This window comes from Cydia pomonella, chromosome 17 (genome assembly GCF_033807575.1).
Source record: "Cydia pomonella isolate Wapato2018A chromosome 17, ilCydPomo1, whole genome shotgun sequence".
NCBI lineage: Eukaryota > Metazoa > Arthropoda > Insecta > Lepidoptera > Tortricidae > Cydia > Cydia pomonella.
Window position 1 is genome coordinate 3682011 of NC_084719.1, and position 20047 is coordinate 3702057.

The following is a 20047-nucleotide window of genomic DNA, read 5'->3' on the forward strand; positions in this document are numbered from 1 at the left end:
CCTCTCTGTCGCACTTGTAAATTCGTACGTAAGTATGACAGGGAGGCAACACGTCGAACGTGGTACGCGGTAAGCCCTCTGATGCCACCTCCATTAGTCTTTTGTACGCCGGTATAGCCTTCGACTCAATGTATAATCTACACTTTTTATGGAAACGTAGTTCCTCCTTCCCGTAGAAATATTTAACTTTCCCATCACCAAGAAAGATTATTTGCTCGCAGTTATTAACTGCTCAATTCCTCGTTTTTTCTCTGTTACTAAGTCAGTACAGTACACATATCAAACATTTTTCACTCATTTTGAAGTCATAATAACTTTTATTCTATAATTAAATTCATGTAATGTCCGCATCTAATTTATGTGCACGATAAACAAACAAATGAATGATTTGAAAGAAAAGACAAACAGCGCTTGCGAAGCTGAGCGGGGGGCGCGGGCGGGGCGAGGTATCTATCGCTCACCAGGTCGGCTACGATAGGCTCCCGCGCGCCGAGCCGACATGTTGACGGACCAGCGCGGCGTGGTTATGAATTTCGCGCCTTTTTAAGTTGATTTTACTATTACAATGCAAGCTACACACAGATATTTCTACCTTTCCATAAAATGGCTGCATATATTATTTTATAGTAATAGACTTATCTCTACGGACTTTAATTCAATATTAGATCTTACAGGACAAAAAACGCATATTAATTGTAAAGCACATATCCTATTCTTCTAATTTTTTGCCTTGCCTATTAACTTAAGAATTTAGATATGATATTGTGGATTTTTCAAACTTTAATTCAATATTGACAAAATAATAAGCTAATTTGAGTTTGACAAAGTAGCACGTTGATTTTTTTTCTAAAAATTTGATAGCATAAAGCCTCATACATATTATAAAAGACGATGCTTAAATTTTGTACTTTAATTCAATATTCAAAATTCATCAATAAAAATACATAAATACCTTATTTATATCTAACGCTCGTTCTAAATTTTCTTCATATATTACAAATATGCTTAAAAATATGTCCCATAACAGATAAACATCACTTTTCACTCTTTAGAATTATCGAAACTTATAGGGCAAAAATCCGGTCCCACTATTGGTCTATTATGGTCAATATATGGCATCTTGAATCACAAAAGGCCTGGGATGACATCCAGTCCAAAGACTCCAAAGTTGTACCTATACGATGACCTCCTTAGCCGTAGCACTGGACAGAACGTGCCAGACTCTTGGGATGCGCGCTTGGTAGGTCCAGCGTGCCGACTTTGCTGGAGCCCTCCGGCATTCTGAGGGACGATGGCAAGAAGCTAGAAGGAATATCATTGATTCCGTGGGAGATGAGACGGGTGTTGGTTTAGGATGGTACATGTGTGGATACACTGGCCCGTTCCCATCTTTATGGAACTTCCGTCTTACCGGATGCGGCTGATGGAAATTAAAATTTTACAACTTTTGATGTTAAAGGTAGAATGTATATACTATTTCCAAGTAGGTAATTATATATTTAACACCATGTATCCTGATGCATCACTGTACTGTACATTTATATAATAAATACAATATAAAACATTATCAGTATAAAGAAACTTAGGGTATAGCCGGTAGAGTGGAATTGTTGCAGTTACAATTAAGAACTGGCGGTCTTGCACTACTCCGTCGTACTGTCCTGTCTGAAGTAGGAGCTTACTTGAGAATTCTACTGGACAGCCCACGTACGCACTTATTCTCTATGTCCGGTATATGCGCACGCAGAAACGCGCGGTGTGCAAGCACGCGCGTGAGTGTGGCGCGGGCGTGCGTATTACAGCTGTGCTCGCTGCGTGGAGCAGTGGACGCTATGCCGTACAGGAGGGGCTGTGGGTGCTCGCTGTCGACAAAGACGAGATCTGTGTCGAAGAAGATGAAATCGCTTTCGAAGAAGACAAGACCACCGCCGCTGTCGCCGCGGCATAATGACTGGCCTGGTAACGTTAAACATAGTAAAAGATAATATTAATATTAACAAAGCTTAATGAAAACTGCAAAAACTCACTGTCGCGGGCGAGGTTCGATCTCGTTCGAACTGGATCACTAGCCCATCGCAATGCCAACTGAGCTAATTGAGACTCCACTCGATGACAGTGAATATTTCCACCATATAACTCATATGCGTGCCTTAGAGAGGCGACTAGCGACATCTACCGTAAGAGCTTTACACCTACACAACACAACACTTCAAGCCTCGGTCGGGACAGTGTGTTTTTTTTTTCACTTTTCATTTTTGTTAATAAAAAATAGTTACCAAGATAGAGATTTGATTATATTTTTTCTGTAAAATCAGTGTAATGATCACAATATATAAATAAATTATAATCTTTTTTCGATATATTTTAGAGATAAGGGGTAGTATTTTTTTCACATTTTCCTTCATAAATCAATTTTCAATATATCAATCAATCAATATTGTTTCACTATGAAAAATAAAAAATAAATAAAGAAAAATTGAAAAGAAAATTGAAACAACATTGAGTACTTCTACTTTTTTTAATTTCCTTTACTTTTCTGGTTCGAATTCATATTTATTTATATTATATATTGAATATTTATTTATTTTTATTTATATATATATATATATATATATATATATGTATGCATTATTTTATGGTTATTTTTCTATTTATGTATATTTGTATCAATGTGTATTCAAAACGTGCATTTCATTAATTTCAGTGATTGTACACTTTTGTTTGTGTTTGTCATTCATTCACCGTTACTTCTGTTTTACTCATTTCCTCAAAGGTTAACTGGAAGAGATCCCATACAGGGATAAGTTCGCCTTTGTTGTATTTAATTTACTCTGTAACTGTGTTTTTCGTGTTTTTATTTCTATGTACAATAAAGTATATACATACATACATACATACAACAAAATAAGAAAATAATACTTTCAATGTGTCTATGGGTTAGCGTTGTTCATAACTATTCCAAATTTCAAATCGATAGCTTAAGTGGTTCTCGAGATATTTAGCGATGTGACAGACAGACGGACAGACAGACAGACGGACGGACGGACAGAGTAGCACCATAAGAGTTCCTTTTGTACCTTTTTGATACGAAACCCTAAAAATATACCTTAAAACTACAAAACACTTTATGGCTGCGACCTGCGACCCCTTACGCAACCCCACAGTTATGGAAGGTAGGTAAGGAACGCAATCTCCATAGGCAGAACTATTGCAAAAGTGTCTAGCTGTCAGCTATAAATAATAGTTCCAAAACTCTCCAGAGTAGCGCTAGAGTAGCTAAGAACCTAGACGTTATTGACGGTGTTAAGTGCGCTGTCTACGGTACGCCTAAAAACGTTGCAAATGGTGTTAAAAGCATGAAAATTGGCACGACTAATCTTTAGGCCATTTGAATCAATATGACCCGAAGCACCAAAAAAAAATTAAAAAAAAACTGAGGAGTTAATACGTCATCTTTTTTGTACGGATTTTTTTGTTTGTTCAGAAACCTATCGTGTGTGGTATTAAATGAAAGGGCCTTCTGAGCCGGTTCTAAAAATATATAACATCATTACATTTCAATCACTTTTATTAAATTAAAATAGTTTTCAAAACATACCAAGTTTGAGCTCCTCCAGATACAAAACAATACCGTTGAATTAATTTTTGTAAAATATACCTCAAATAATACCTTATATCCTCATATCTAACCCCAACAAAGGAATTTCGAAAATATTTAGATTTCGTATCTTAATCTTAAAGAGAGCTTAAAAAGCGTCGCGTTAAAACCCGACGTTGGCGCTATTGGTGGACTGCCAGCACTAAATATTCTAGGTATTGTAACGCCACATATTTAAGGTTTTTTGACGGACACTTTTTGGTACACGGAAATTTCACTCCTTACCTACCTTCCATACTCATAGTGTCAAAGAGCCGGTGGCTGCGGAACTCCTGCTTGGTGCAGGTCGCTAGACGTTCAGTCGGAACCCTTAGCTCAAAAGAATTCAAAATTTGCGTTTTATCGAGATTCCAATTTTGCAAGTATAAAAATTGAGTAACAAGATGGTACCTGTAGTTACGCCCGCACAGATTTTGTCACTGGTAATATACTTCAGGAACCCGGGCTCTGCGTCGGCGATGCACTCTTCGATAGGCACATTTGGCATGTACAAATACTGCAGCGTCTGTGATGGCGGCCCGTCTTCTGATGTCAGGCCCCAACCGACTATCTGCAATATATACTTAATTACTTGTTAGCTTTTTATAGCCATCATCTTCAACGGTTTCATAGAAGCAGTTTATAAAAATCTATCTATATAAATAAAATTAAATGAATCGCCAAAACGTATGTGATTGCATAACTTTCGAAAGACTGGACCGATTTGGCTAATTTTAAAGGATTGACGGTAAGAAAATATGGAAACTTGAGAGAAAAATGGTAAAACCAACGATATTCTTTTCCCATACAAACTGTTCCTGCCTATCAAACATTTGATTCGCGTCGCCGGTTCCGTAAACTAGAGTTCCCTCAAATTGAATAACGTATTAAAATAAGGATTTCGAATCGACAACATATATCCACAATATTTGGATTATCACGTATTTGGATTTTAAATACAAATAATTCAGAAATGGAATATGGTAAAAAATCTGACCCTAAGTATTTTAACTACAAATAAAACGAAATTAGAGTCAAAACAAGCTAAGTTAGGAGCAGTTTTGATAGCCTAGACGGGGCACGTGTTATTTTAAAAGTCAAACTTCTACTTAACACGTTTACTTAACACTTGCACCGTCTGGGCTATCAAAATCGCTGCCAGCTTATCTTAGTCTGACTCTAGGAATCAGAGGTTAAATTGAAAAATACAGCCGCCATCTTGAATTTCTGCATTTTTGCTCTAAACAAGATGAAAATCGATATCAGAAGATCCGAGAAGCCCTTTATTATGAATCTGATGCCAAAATTGCAAAAATCGGTCAGTATTTTAAATTACGGCATTTTTCACGGCACGGGCACGTGCAGGCCCTTCATTAGGAATCGGAGGTTAAATTGGACTACACGGCAGCCATCTTGAATTTCGGCATTTTTGCTCTGATTAAAGAAGAAAATATATTGTAGCATTTGTAGCATGTTGTACGACGCGAATATGAAATATGAAATAAAATCGATATCTAAGGGTCCGAGAGGCGCTTCATTATGAATCTCAGGTCAACATTGGCATAGACGGCCGTCATCTTTAATTTCTCCAGTTTTTGCTATGGTCAAGGTGAAAATCGATATCTGAGGATCCGATGGGTCCTTTATTATAAATCTGAGGGCAAAATTAGAATAAACGGCATTGGAATTATCTGCCCCTCTATCACTCTTGCATATTCGAGCGATCGATAAAGAGGCAGGTAACAAAATTTCGATTTGTGTGTTTCGCGGTAGGCCCTGTGTTTTTTACATCTCATAAATAGTTACTTTTTACACTGTGGTTGTGGCATGCCCCCACAACCTAAGTTATGTAAACGAGGTTTTATAACAATGGTTAGTTGATTTTATACTATACTATTCTATACTAATTCCAATTTTAAATTTTATGTCATCAAATTCATTCACAACTAAGAGATAATATTAATGATAGTTAACATTTTATATGCAATAAAATTGTAGTGTATATAATATTGATTTTAATAGTAATGTCAAAAAATAAAAAATAAAATCTCATATCATGTAAAATATTAACAATAATGCGATGCGAAATACAGCGATGAGTAGATATCTAACATTCGTCATTATTTTTATCATCCAAAAAATCATTAAGTTTATAATAGCATTTGTTAAGTAAAAAGTTCTTCAACTGTTTATTAAATTGTTTTTCTGAGGCCTGCAGTTTATCACTGAGTTTATTATAAATTTTTATTGCCATCATTTTTGGGCTTGTTTTGTGTAACTGTAGTTCTGATCGTTCGGATGGCACCAGGTAATGCTTGAATCTACTTTCATATCTTCGAGGTTTGTCGACCAATTTTGGGAAAATATGAAGAAATTTTCTGACGAATTTACAAATTTCTAATATATAAATGGATGTCAGCGTCAGGATTTTAAATTTAATAAAATAGGGTTTACAACTGTCAGGTGCTGTTATATTTGCTAGTGTTCGTATGCATTTTTTTTTGTAGTATAAATATATCCTCTATATCGGTACTGTTTCCCCATAGGATTATCCCGTAATTAAGCCACGAAAAGGCATTTGCATAGTAAGCCATTAGAGCACATTCCAATTTCGTTGATTTTTTTAATTCTCTCAAAGCATATAAAAATGTCGAAAGTTTACTTGTAATTTTTTTTATATGTGCGATCCAATTAATGTGCGTGTCAATAACCAAACCAAGGAGGGTGAAAGTATCTACACATTCTATAGTCAGTCCGTTGAAGGAGTAATTTATATCTAACGTAGTTTTTTGGTGTGGCCTAAATTGCATTATTTGGGTTTTTGAAAAATGTATTTCTAAATTATAGTGCGTTATTTTGCAAGTTTTGGTCGTTTTGACATGACATTAAAATCGAAATATCTTCCGCGAATAGTATACATAGGTCATCCAGATTCCTAAGGAGATTATTTATATATAATTATTAAAAATAATAATATATATAGTCTATAGCAGCCATATATTCCCTAAGTTTATAGCAGTTTAGTACCTTTACTTTAAATGTGTGTAGAGTTCTACAAGATAATGTTTAATTTCAGGTCCTCATTAAAGCAGGTGATGTGCAACAAAATTGAAAACTCCTTCACCAGTTCCAGATCGTTTTATAGGCTACAAAAACAGATTTCAAGACTCACCAACCCTTTTTTATCACTTTGCAGTATATCTGCCTCCAGATCTTCATCAAAGTGGACGCAGAGCGGGTGGACCCGGGAAGTGATTGTAAACTCCTTTGCCAAGAGTACTGCTGCTATGTCAGCTTGGAAACTGGTGGCGGCGCCGCGAAAACGCGCGGGAATGTGGATTGCAGAAATCTGTGGTGGAAAAGTACGTTTTTACTTCTCTTTAAATAATATTGGATATTGTTCCCATATCCGAAGAACTAATTGAACCCTCCAGCGTAATGTATCAGAAAACAATGATTAAATGCTAATTATGCCATTTGGCATCAAAGTCGCCAGTTATTTATTTTGTGATTTACTTGAAGTTTGGAGTTTTCTGTAAAATATACCGTATAGAAATCAGACTTCCAGTTTGTTTTGATCGGACCATACAGAATACAGATCTTTATTGGTAAACGCAAATTTTACAGGTCACATTTTACATTAAAAACATAGATTAAATATATGTTCATTAAATAATTGAATTGTTTCATTACATTTTACAAAACGTTATATATTTAATATTATTAACATTAATAAAAAATAATTACCATGCACAAGTCACCGACCTTATCGTATATTTATAAAGTCATCGATGCTGTAGAATGATTTTTCTATTAAGTAACGAATTGTAAATAGTTGGTCCCATGAGGCTGAGTGACCGTCGTGATTAGGCCACGTAGGTGCGCTGCTTCCTGTTTTCTAGGAAGGAAGTGATCGTTTTATGAAAGAGTCCCGTAACACTCAAACAATTTCTTAAGAAGAAGAGGATCAATAGTCTCGAAGGCGCGCGACAAGCCGCAAAAGATAGCGGCACTCTGTCGCGAGTCCTCGAGATGCCCTAACACTCTCCACGTCCACACGTCCCGCACGGGACGGGACATATTGGCTTCTTCATTTTCAGTAGCGTTTGTAAGCGACAATATACCCCTCACTCACTCACTTCACTCACTTACACTCACTTACTTTTTTTTCGTGTTACTTTCGTCACTTACTTCAGCGTGCTGCGCATTAAAATCATGGCTATCGTTCCATGGTCGGTAAAGTTTGCCGGCCACCACCGCGAATTGTGAGGCGGGCAGCGCGCCGCCGTCTCTCCAAAAACAGTGCGCCGCTAAAAAATAACATAAGTTCGCAAAACATTGTAAAGGTGCCGTTCGGTTTCAGACTACACCAGCATTACTGCTGCACTATTGCAGCGGGACATTATTACATTACCCTGGACTGACCTTAAAAATCCGGGGAGTAACATCGATTTTGATCGAGTCGGCAGTTATGTCAAAAAGATAATTTTATCGAGAAATTTATATTACATTGGACGTTTGGGATAGCGCGGATTTTTGATATTTGCGGCAGCAATGCAGTCGGCAGTATAAGTAGTCGCGGCGCATTCTGCAGTATTGCTGATGCAGTCTTAATCCCACCGGTACCTTAACAATAACAGTTCCATTTCAATATAATAGAAAGGAACAAAACATTCTGAATTATTTTCCCAAAAGTACCAAAATATAAATTCCAGTTAGCGTAAAAAAAAATTCTTTTCCTTAAGGGGGCTCTATGAGACAGCGATTCTTTAATATTTATACGGTAAATAGTTCGTGGACACCTCTTTTGTAGGGTAAAAGTGAACTGAACATCTGTAGAATTTCCCCAGTATATAATTCTATAAGTAAGCAACGGATAAATATTCCCATAATATGCATTTTAGTGATTTCTTCTGTATGGGTTGATATGCTTTTATTTATTTTTTCAATATGGGATTTCCAGTTTGAATTTGGATCAATGTTCACAATTTACAATCAGATGCGAAAAGCGAATGTTAGAAAACATCCACATCACTGTAGGTGTGTCTATAACTTTTTTGCTAGATTTGGATAAAGTTTGGCTCGTTTGAATATTTACTCATTCTTGGTGGAATAAATACGAAATCCCAATTTGGGACAGCAAACATATGTATGTAACTACCTAATTTTCCATTGAGTTATAAAAATACGATACGTTTCCGTAACTCAGTGGAAGATATCTAAACAGATGACGGCGAAATTGCGCTTTTTATGTATCTACAGAATAGGAACGTATCCACGAAATTTTATCAAAATCGGACAAAAAAATCGACAACAAAATATGAACCTGCCCATCAGGGAGTCAGAATCAGACAGTTTCCACGCGAAGTCTGCGACAGCCGCCACACCCTTCTGAGCGAGTAGCGGGGAGGTGGGACAAGGGTAGGGTTGCCAACGCGTATTGCGGGACGGCCCAGTTCTTGAGCCCTAAAGTATGCGTCCCGCAAAAGGTCCGTGCGGGACGCCGATTGTCCCGTTTTCTGGCTAGACTAGATTATAAGCAATGAAACGGAGGTTGCACCAACGCGTGACTTTAATTTGTCTTTTCATGCCTTTCAATACGTTGACGGCAAATAAGTATACCATTTCCCAGTTAGGCCGGGTGAAGGAGTCCCGCATTGTATACCCAAGTCCCGCAAATTGATCGCAAATGTACCGCAAAACTGTGCATTTAGGTTGGCAACCCTAGACAAGGGCCTAATCAGGGACTGGTCCTCGCTCCACTTAAATTTAAGCACTAATAATAGTAACAATTATAGTTACAGAGAGCATTTTATTGTAACTATCAAACTATGGCAATGACTAAATAATGACTATGGCTAGGTAGAGGCAAGGAACAAAATCTCCATATACCAAAAAGTGTCCGACAAAAAACCATAAATAGGTGGCGCTACAATACCTAGAATACTTGAGAAAAAAATCTAATCATTGACAGCGCACTTCACTCCGTCAATAACGCCTAGGTTCTTAGCTACTCTAGCGCTACGAGCTCTGGAGAGATTTGGAACTATAATTTATAGCTGACAGCTGGACACTTTTGCAACAATTCTGCCTAAGCAGTTTCTGTTCCTTGTCTCTACCTTCCATATATCAAACTAGGGACTCAATTGTCATAAACCCATTTTATTTTTTTGATTTTACCTGAAATTACAGCCTTAGTAGTAACTAGCGTTCCGCCGCAAATCTGCATGTAGGGCTCAAAAGCCTTGCTGTATATTCCAACGTTCCACTGAACCAACAGATCTCCGATTAAAGTTACAGTTTTTGCATTTGACAGATACCGTCCAGACTCGTTTGGTGAGCTACACACAGGTGTAATTCTTTACTTGATACAACATTAGGTGTTAAATGTAGATTTCTCCACAACTAAAACTTCCTAAAGTACCTAATTAATTGGAATTTGTTCAAAATTAGTTTAGAGACGATTCTAAACATTCAGCTGAGTGAACCTTCCCGGTCTCAAGCGTCCCTCCCTATCCGGTTCGGAGGATTAGGAATTCACGAAATTTCCAATGTGGCTTCCCCAGCCTTTATGGCATCGAATCACAGCACGTCTGGTCTCATAGGAAATATGTATGTATGTATGTATATACTTAATTGTACATAGAAATAAAAACACGAAAAACACAGTTACAGAGTAAATTAAATACAACAAAGGCGAACTTAACCCTGTATGGGATCTCTTTCAGTTAACCTTTGAGGAAATGAGTAAAACAGAAGTAACGGTGAATGAATGACAAACAAACAAAAGTGTACAATCACTGAAATTAATGAAATGCACGTTTTGAATACACATTGATGTCATTGATACAAATATACATAGATAGAAAATAACCATTAAATAATGCATAAATATATATATAAATAAAAATAAATAATTATTCAATATATAATATAAATAGATATGAATTTGAACCAGAAAAGTAAAGGAAATTAAAAAAGTAGAAGTACTCAATGGAACTAGGAAGTCGTAACCAAAGTATCGGAAAGCCACAATTTTTTAAGCTTCTCCTTGAGTGATGCTACAGATTGGGATTGCCTCACGGACACCGGCATCTCGTTCCATAACTTAACGGCATGGACAGTAAAGGATTTCTTGTATGTGCGCGTCGTATTGGAAGGAATTGTGAGTGAAAGATTGGTGCTTGATCGAAGGCGATGACCACTACCAGCAGCTAAATAACTAAACCTTTCGGAAAGGTAAGGTGGCGAAGCAGGATTGAATAGAACATTGAAAAGCAATGATAGGATATGCACATCTCGTCGACGACGAATCGGACGCCAGCCAAGCTGAGACCGAAAATGTATCAAATACAAATATTTTGCAATCGCTCGAGTTTGTCCAGTAACTCCTCACTAAGGTCCAAGAAAGCAGTATCAGCGTAATCTAACAACGGGAGCAAAAGTGAACAAGCGAGGGTTATTTTTGTTTGAAGAGGAAGGAAATTTTGATGATTTTGATTTTGATTTTGAAATATCTTAAGGGCTTTGCACACAAACTATGACATTGCGGGCTTTGAGGATGATAAAATGCTTTTAAAATTGCTTGCCCAGGCAAATAATTTCCAGGCAACCCAAAATCACAAAGGAGTTAGGATAATATTTACTGTGATCTGTGATCTAACTTACAATACTCTTCTAAACAACTGTACAGGTCCAGAACGCGCAGGGCTTCTGGCAGTCGGAGCTTGAGAAGCTACTGGCTACATGCCTCATACTTTCTTGGATCCCACCTCCCTTAGACTGGCGACTGGTTTGCGACTCGGGATTTCGGTATATAAGTCAAAAAACTGCAGGTCGTTCTTCAAGGCATGCGTCGCTTAGTGACATAATCCGTCGGTCTCGTGCCACCATCAATGTGCCTGATCTTCCTGAGCCGACTGGCATTTTTAGCGATGATGGCAAGAGGCCTGATGGGGTTTGGAGCTTAAGACGAATGTTAGTATGTTTACGCAGGTAGGAACCTGCGTAGACACACTCCCACCTCCAACGGACTAATGTAAAAGCGGGCGGAGCTGAGGAAAGCGAAATATAAACGCCCGCGCGTAACTGGTGACCGAAGAACTGGCTTGACTTCCTCGCACAACGTATCAGTATTGCGATACAACGAGGATAATGCCATCAGCAGCCTTGGTGCAATGCCTCAAAGGCCTATTTAGATTTAAGCTAGTTATAGTAATCCTCTGAAAAGAGAGAAGAAAAAGAATAATTTATATTTTTATTTTAAGATGTCCCATATTTACAACACGTAATTATGAATTAAAATACAATAATAAATAGTAAATAAACAAATATTATAGGACATTCTTACACAGGTTGACTAAGTTCCACAGTAAGCCCAAAAAGGATTGTGTCGTGGGTACTCAGATAACGATACATGAGGGTCGGCAACGCGCATGTATCACCTCTGGAGTTGGAGAGCAGGCGTCCATAGGCTGCGGTGACTGCTTACCATCAGGTGGACCGTTTGTTTGCCACCGTCGTGGTATTAAAAAAAAACTATTTTTTAAGAAAGAGACTGCCATCTGACCTTCGAAGCTAAGTAAACTAGGCCATCTTAAAATTAGCCCGTTCTGTTTATATATTACTGTAAATATTGGCCACCACATCTATAGCAGCGTTGGGTAAAATCAGGTGTTGCAGGGAGGTTGATTGTAACGTCAGCGATGACTGAAGAGTCCAGTGAATACCAGAGCGGCATCTTCTGCCACAGCAATCACAAACATGACGAGAGTCCAAGGGAGGAGGTCTAGCAGCGCGGAGTCTTTTCTGCCTAAAGTTCTCTAACCAGTCCTTGTCATGCTTGTCTACACCCGCTTTGAGATCTCGACGCCACTCTGGCCTCATTTCAGCCTGAAATTCCCAATTGTGAGGTTGAATATCGAAGCAGATCAAGTCCCTCCTGCAGCAGTCCTTGAATCTAAGCTTAGGGCGACCAACTGCCCCCCCCCCCCCCCCCCCCCGTTCTGTTTACGTCATCAGCAAAGCTAGAAACACTAATATTGTATCATGTAAACAATTACAACCTGTAGGATGTTATTTCTATTTCAAATTTATTGCTTAAATGTGACGAATCCCGCCAGTCTTCTTTTTCCTGTTTAGGCTGTTCGGTCGCGAGGGTTAAAACTGTGGAAAAAACAAGCTCAAGGTAAGATTTGTACAAATTGTACAGAACGTATACATGTTGCGAAAATTTTGACCACATTGTAACAACACAAAAGTTGTAACCACGTTGGGACCACGGGGACAACGCCGTTCTCGAAACGTCGGGGATAAAGTTTACGCGATTAAGTCCCGTGTTTCGGATAGATGTCAAATAGATCAAAGGCCAAAAATATGGCGGCATCGTTTCGAGCTATGGCGCCACTCTACCTTTAGCCGATGCTACCTGACATCGGCTAAAGGTAGAGTGGCGCCACTTTTTGATATTTAACTAACACATATCAGTATAAGAATATGGATAAAATTCAAATAGCGTTCTAAAAGTTTTAATCATTTGTCGTAAGATGGCAGTAAATTTACTGTGCACTGTGGCTACAAAATTTTCTTTGACAATCCACCTGTATTTCAAATTCTTAAAATATACGATTGCGTTTCTGCCGCCGCAGTATCTGTCAATTTTCTTGATGAAATGAGTTATGGAGTGTGGAATTAAAAGGAGTGAAATCTCTTATGGTTGAACTGTTGCAGATATAATAGTTCCAAATCTATCCAAAGTAGCGCTAGTTAAGAACCTAGGCGTTATTGACGGAGTGAAGTGCGCTGTCTATTATTTGATTTTGTTTTCAAGTTGGGTGAAATCACCAAAAGATGACCAGTTAAGCGACTACCCCAACTTTAGATTTTTTTTACATATATGTTGTAACTTATTTTTAACAACATTAAGTTTTTAATATGATTCAGCACATAATCTAGATTAGAATTAATTATTGCAAATGCTCATATTGTAATTCAGTATTATTTATAAAAAATATTATATGATGAAATAGGGCAAAATGCCCAGAAGATGAACACGGTGCCCTATCTCTGAACGTTTTGACCCCAAAAGATGAACCAGTATAAAACCAAAATCAAGTACCCTAATATTGAACGACATGATGCCAATAGATAAACTAGTATAGATAGAGTGTAACTTTGCCCCTTTTGTTAAATTCTGACCACCTGAGCAATTGTAATCGGTAGCGAAAAAAATGGTCTATAAAATCTGTTTAAATTTTTTGTGCCAGAGAGAGGACTATTTATGCCACAGGAAAAAAGGTCTCATGCCTGACGGATATTTAGCCACTTACCATAGGCTCTTGCTCATTCGAGCTCAATTAATATTTTATCACTATATTTTAAATTTACGAAATAAGCAACTTTGTTCCTTAGAAATAAAATGCCCTAGGTGGAATTTTGCTCCAAGAAGAAAATATGATCCTGAAATAAATTAAAACGATTTTCTACTCTTTTTAAATTTGTATTTGTAAATAATATAAAAAATTAATTAAGCTACCGATTACTTGGTTCAAGTTTTGGACACGGTATTGAAGAAATAAACTATCAAAATTAATGCGAAATTCACGTATTGGAATTGAGCCCAAAAGATGAACTAGTAAATTATCATAGTTCATCTTTTAGGGATAAGATTTTTAGTTGAACAGCCCATACTAAAATAACCCTTGAAATAACTGGGTTAAATAAAAGAAAGCTTTGTTCATATTTCGGTCACAAAATCAAGGCCTAGTCAGCTATCAATTTAAAACAAAAATTATGCATCAACCTTTTCTATTAGATTTTCTACAAGGATTTGAAAAAATAAGCCCTTGCCCAAAAGTTGACCGCCGGTCATCTATGGCTTAAGCATACAATATTTTAAATTTTTAATAAAATAAGATAAAATATGCAATGCTTTATAAAGAAAACGTTAGAAGAATTAGTCTAGAATCTTTTCTGTGTAAAATCATGTAAGTAAATGTCATAATTCAATTTATACGCAATTATAAGCTTATACTTTGAAGCGCTAATCTTATTAAGATCTCCATACAAATGGCGATTTTGGTGTGGACCGCGCATTTGACGACCGCTCTCAGCCACACGCACATCACAATTGTCTGGGAGTTTAAATGTCAGCCTCGGCAAAGTATTGCCGCGTTAGGAAAAAATACCCTCAGGTGCGTAAAATATTTCACGATTTAATTATATCGATTTTAAGACCAAATGTTCATCTTTTGGGGGCTGGTCATCTTTAGGTTTAGGTTTAAAGATCATTTATTCCCATTAAGAATTTTACAATTTACTTATTATGAGAACTTAAATTAATTACTTAGTAATAAGCGTTAAGAAAACAAGAAGGAGGTAGTTTACTCAATACTCGGACAATAAGTTACCGATACACGTTTCCGACTCATGCGCAGCACAAACATTTGGACAAGATAACAATATTACTGAGATACTCGGTCTGGAAGTGGCTTAGCGCAGTTGGGTCTGCTCAATGAAGTAGTAAGTAGGTACTAAACGATAATTTAAATGTACATTATTTTATTTTATTTTATATTATTATTATTTATTTGTATTTTAGGTTTTTTTCTTTTTAAGGTATTTAAAGTATAGAAACAATAATCAATAATAAACATATATATATATATATATTCTAGGTATTGTAGCGCCACTTATTAAAGGTTTTTTGATGACACTTTTTGGTACATAGAGATTTCATTCCTTACCTCCACCTTCCATAAAATGAGTGATGGAATGAATGTTATAATCGCGGCACGGCAGCAATGTGGCGGCAAACGTCTCTCATTTTATCATGGAAATTGACAGATACATACTCGTAATCATTTTACGCAGAAAGCCAGATGCAGCCCAAACCGCCAAGTGCCGCAAATACGCGTTTTTGAAAATCAATTATGTATTTATGGCACTATCGGTTGAGACATTTGGGCCTTGGTCGTCAGACACCAAAAAACTTATAAAAGAGATATCACAAAAACTTATGGGTACGTATGTCTAGTGACCTCCGGGCCGGGGCGTTTTTTGCCAAAGCCTCGTGCAGCACCCAGGTTATGATTCGTTTTAAAGGATTTTTCCCACTACTCTACTGTAATCTGTCATTTATACGTTCATGAACACGAATATAAGAAAATACATAAAAGGTGTGAAGAAAAGTCTATATTGTCTATTCCTCATAACAGCAATTGTGCTTTACAATCGCTATAACTTTACTGCGATTAATGGCTATCAACAGGGCCCGTACTTTTCATGCCGTTGACGCAAAAATGACGTAATTTAACAAACAGGCAGTTTTTTTTACAACACGACAAATTTAGATAAATTACTTTGACGCGTAGAAAAATAAATATTAAATACGCTGTTAAAATACAAAAATATGTATTATTTAATACATCAATAATCTATTAATTCGTCGAGTGATAATAAGATGAAAGTCAGACGTTTCTGTACTGATTGTCAAGTAAGTATATGTACGAGTATCAGCTAACCAAAGAGCTTAACAAATTATTAATTATTACGAAAATACTAATTGGAATCATACTCTATGTAGCGTGACGTCATTTTTCTGTCAACGGCATGAAATGTACGGGCTCTGCATCAACCTAACAAAATCAAAATTATAAAATTAAAACTAAGTGCATTGCTGCCAACTTACAAAACATTCATTTGGTTGCATAGTAGAAACAATTGCTTCATAAGTCAAAAACACGCATGTGACACCCGTAATATAGCAACATCCATAGACTACGAAGACCGCTTAGTGTTGCTTGTTAGTCTCCATAGGCTACTGTGGAAAAATCGAGAATAAAACAGTCCCAAAATTTAATTTAGCAAAGAGCAAGTACCAGGGCCTCATGAGGTATGAGGTGTCGCTGATCAACCGAGCCGGGCCGGGCTGGGCGCGTAAGAAGGTATGCTCGCGTATCTTAGCTGTATATTTTTGGATTGTTTACCTATATGATATAGTTTAAAGTATTATTTTTGTTGTCTGGCAGGAAAAGTATTGTATGCAACGTTGTATAAGTAGGTCAAAGAATGCTCGTGGCGTATTCTTTTACTCACGCCGCTTGCGTTTTTTGACCCTTCCTATACAACGGTTGCATAAAATACTATTTAAGTACTTATGTAGGTACTTATTTACTCCGTTGGCTCAGTGACCCAAAATGAGACTTGGCCTCCGACACAAAACAGTGCCACTTTCCTCGACTCCTGTGAGACTTCTGGCCAATTTGTACATATGTACTTTTTTTGTTTATGTTTTTGTGTTAGATTTTAGTTTGTAAGGATATATGCCATATTTATTTATTCATTTATTCAACATTAAAAGTCATGTGCATTACAGAAGATGTTAGTTGAATGTAGTCAGTACATGACACCCGGGTAGGGCGCATAATGGTAGTACTTATGAGGTACCTAATTAATTACATACTACTACTATAGTACTTATAAATTTATGCATATCTAATTTAACATCTTTACAATATAATAAGAAGCTAATAATTAAATGTCATATTCGCTTACTAACGTTATTTCTAATATTAAGCAAACACATATCTAGGTTAATTCCTCAATGTCAAAGTTAATACTAATGGTTATGCTTTATGTCAATTCGAAACTTAATCTACGATTTTATGTCACATTTTACGTAATACACATTTGGCATATACGTAATTATGTTGACATGCACGACTTGTAATAATTATAAACTAACCTACTAAATTGCTCTCATGTTTAAAAGTTTAAACCTAGTTTTGCATGATTACTTTATTATTGTAATTTTTATTTAGGATTAAGTAACATGTCCCATATTGTATGCCCTAACAGGGTATCATGTACAGTCAGCGTCAAATATTTTGTAGCAACCAAAGTAGCCAAATAGTTCGGTACACCATATATTTAGTATGGTGTACCGAACTATTTGGACACCATGACTGCTACAAAGTATTTGACGCTGACTGTACCTACTAAGTCTAAAAAATAAGATCTTTATGTACTGATGAACATGATAAAACAATGGAGTAAATGAAATGAAATTTTTCTAAAATTATTCACATTATAAAATAACAAAAAGCTGAAAGAGGTCATATTATTGATAGGTTATATTGCCTTACGGGTTCCATTCTAACAAATTATTATCATTTAAAATCTCGTCAATTGTGTAGTACGACTTTTCGATGAGTAGCTTTTTTAGTTTATTTTTAAACAATTTATCGTTGATTTCTTGTTTTATCGGGCAGTTTGTTTACTATGGCGACGAATCGACTGTACGGACCATTTCTATACATAGCAAGTCTTGAAATTGGCAGCAGAAGTTGATTTTTGTTACGCCGGATCGAGGTGACTTTTTGCAATGGGAATAAAGGGTCTAGCAAGCTAAGCTAAGAAGATTGGCCCCCGCAAGGGATTTGGTTGTAATTTGAGGTGCAGTAGTGGCAGGTCCTAAGAACACTGTATGCGTAATATCAGCCTTCGATCTTCTTTTGTTTCAGACTTATCCACGAAAATGTCAAAAAATCAAGGTAATTTTTAAACTGTTATTGCAGCTAAACCAAGCAAGCGAGAGCAACCAAATAAATTCAGAATTAAGGAGCATAAAATGGGGTTCATAATGCATATTTTTACAGACATTAATTTCCTTAAACTTGGATGAAAAAAATAATGTAATTATTTTCTGCTCCATTTTTTTGCCACTTCTCGCGGAGACACAACTATCAAAAAAATTACTTGATAAGCCACAATTGTTAACTACGTGTCCATTTAAAAACATTTTGAAAAATTCCGCGAAAATTGGCAAAAAAATGGAGCAGAAAAAAATTACATGTTTTTTTTCATCCAAGTTCAAGGAAATGAATGTCTGTAAAAATATGCATTATGAACCCCATTTTATGCTCCTTAATTCTGAATTTATTTGGTTGCTCTCGCTTGCTTGGTTTAGCTGCAATAACAGTTTAAAAATTACCTTGATTTTTTGACATTTTCGTGGATAAGTCTGAAACAAAAGAAGATCGAAGGCTGATATTACGCATACAGTGTTCTTAGGACCTGCCACTACTGCACCTCAAATTACAACCAAATCCCTTGCGGAGGCCAATCTTCTTAGCTTAGCTTGCTAGACCCTTTGCATTGTTCCTAACGAATGAAATGTCAATTGCATACAATTTTGACATATCTCGCATATTAGTTTGTATCGAATGATATGGAAATATGCCCCCTAGTCTAGTTGGTCTCTGAATTAAAAAAAACTACATGAGTGAAAAAAGGTGTAATTTACCGCCATTTGACGTACAGTGTATCTTTTATTTAGTTTAAAGTATAAAATGAATATGTTTTGTGGTTTTTAAAGTAACCATAGCAAAAGTTTCGCGTAAAATAAGCTATAAAAATATTTCGATGACGCCACCACATATCCGCGAGTTCCGCCAAGAGAGCAACGATTTGGCAACGATGCCCCAACGAAGGCTGTAATTTGGGTTAGTGAATATTTCATAGAAAGTTTATAATATGTGTGTAGATAAAATAGTGTATGTAACTGTACATAATTAGGCATTAAAACACTTGTGTGATCTTTCCCACCCACACTCGTGTATTTTAATACCTTTTATTATGTACCAGTCACATAAACTACTATTTCTAATTTCATTAACGTGCAAATCGGATGCAGAGTGCCATGACTCCTAGTAATGATATAAAACTCACCAGCGATCAAGGTCGAAATCACGGTCATTTTGTCTAATACCCAGACTAGACTACCGGATCCACCGCCGGACAAAAATACACTGCGGCTTTAATGGATATATTAATTTAACGGGCTTTTTATTAAATTGCATATTTTGACGATCACAGATCACCTCAACTAGGTACTACACTTCGTTTTTTAAAGAGAGTTTTTCTAACCTCAAAATAAATACATAAGGTCTTTGTTGTTCTAAAATTTGTGCAGAAAATGATACGTATATGTTCGAACTACGTCCACAAAAGAGGTATGGGCACTGTAAATATTATCTCGCTTTGTGTGGTAGGGCACAGCACAGCGGATGTCATTCCAGGTCTAGAGCAGAGCCCAACTGGGTAAGTACCTCCACCGTACAGAAAACCGCAGCCAAATAACACGAGACCCTACTCATAGTGTTGTGTTCCTGCCGGTGAGTAAGGTTGCCAGGGCTCAACTAGGGTGCGGAGTGTTAGGGTCGGCAACGCGCATGTAACAACTCTAGAGTGGCAGGCGTCCATAGGCTACGGAGACTGCTTACCATCAGGCGGGTCGTATGCTTGTTTTACGTAGTATAAAAAATAATATTACCAGCCCACGTAGCCAACATGCCAATCATTGCCGCTCCGTAGCGAACGAAACGCAACTGTCGCAGTCGCACTAATATG

At 36.8% G+C, this 20047-nt stretch overlaps 1 protein-coding gene across 2 annotated transcripts; it reads right to left on the reverse strand.

Moving 5' to 3' along the window:
• Positions 1 to 1102: 1102 nt before the first annotated feature.
• On the reverse strand, positions 1103 to 19499 carry LOC133526841 (modular serine protease-like). 2 transcript variants are annotated; one of them, XM_061863642.1, is made up of 7 exons: positions 19367 to 19499; positions 12703 to 12802; positions 9818 to 9978; positions 7829 to 7947; positions 6810 to 6986; positions 4049 to 4208; positions 1103 to 1956 (listed from the first exon to the last, which is right to left on the reverse strand). In XM_061863642.1, the coding sequence occupies exons 1-7, from the start codon at positions 19392 to 19394 to the stop codon at positions 1679 to 1681; spliced, it is 1023 nt and encodes a 340-aa protein (XP_061719626.1). In that variant the 5' UTR covers positions 19395 to 19499; the 3' UTR covers positions 1103 to 1678. The 2 variants fall into 2 exon arrangements, with proteins under 2 accessions (XP_061719626.1, XP_061719625.1); XM_061863641.1 differs by lacking the exon at positions 19367 to 19499 and having other exon boundaries at positions 12703 to 15179.
• Between the last annotated feature and the right edge of the window lie 548 nt (positions 19500 to 20047).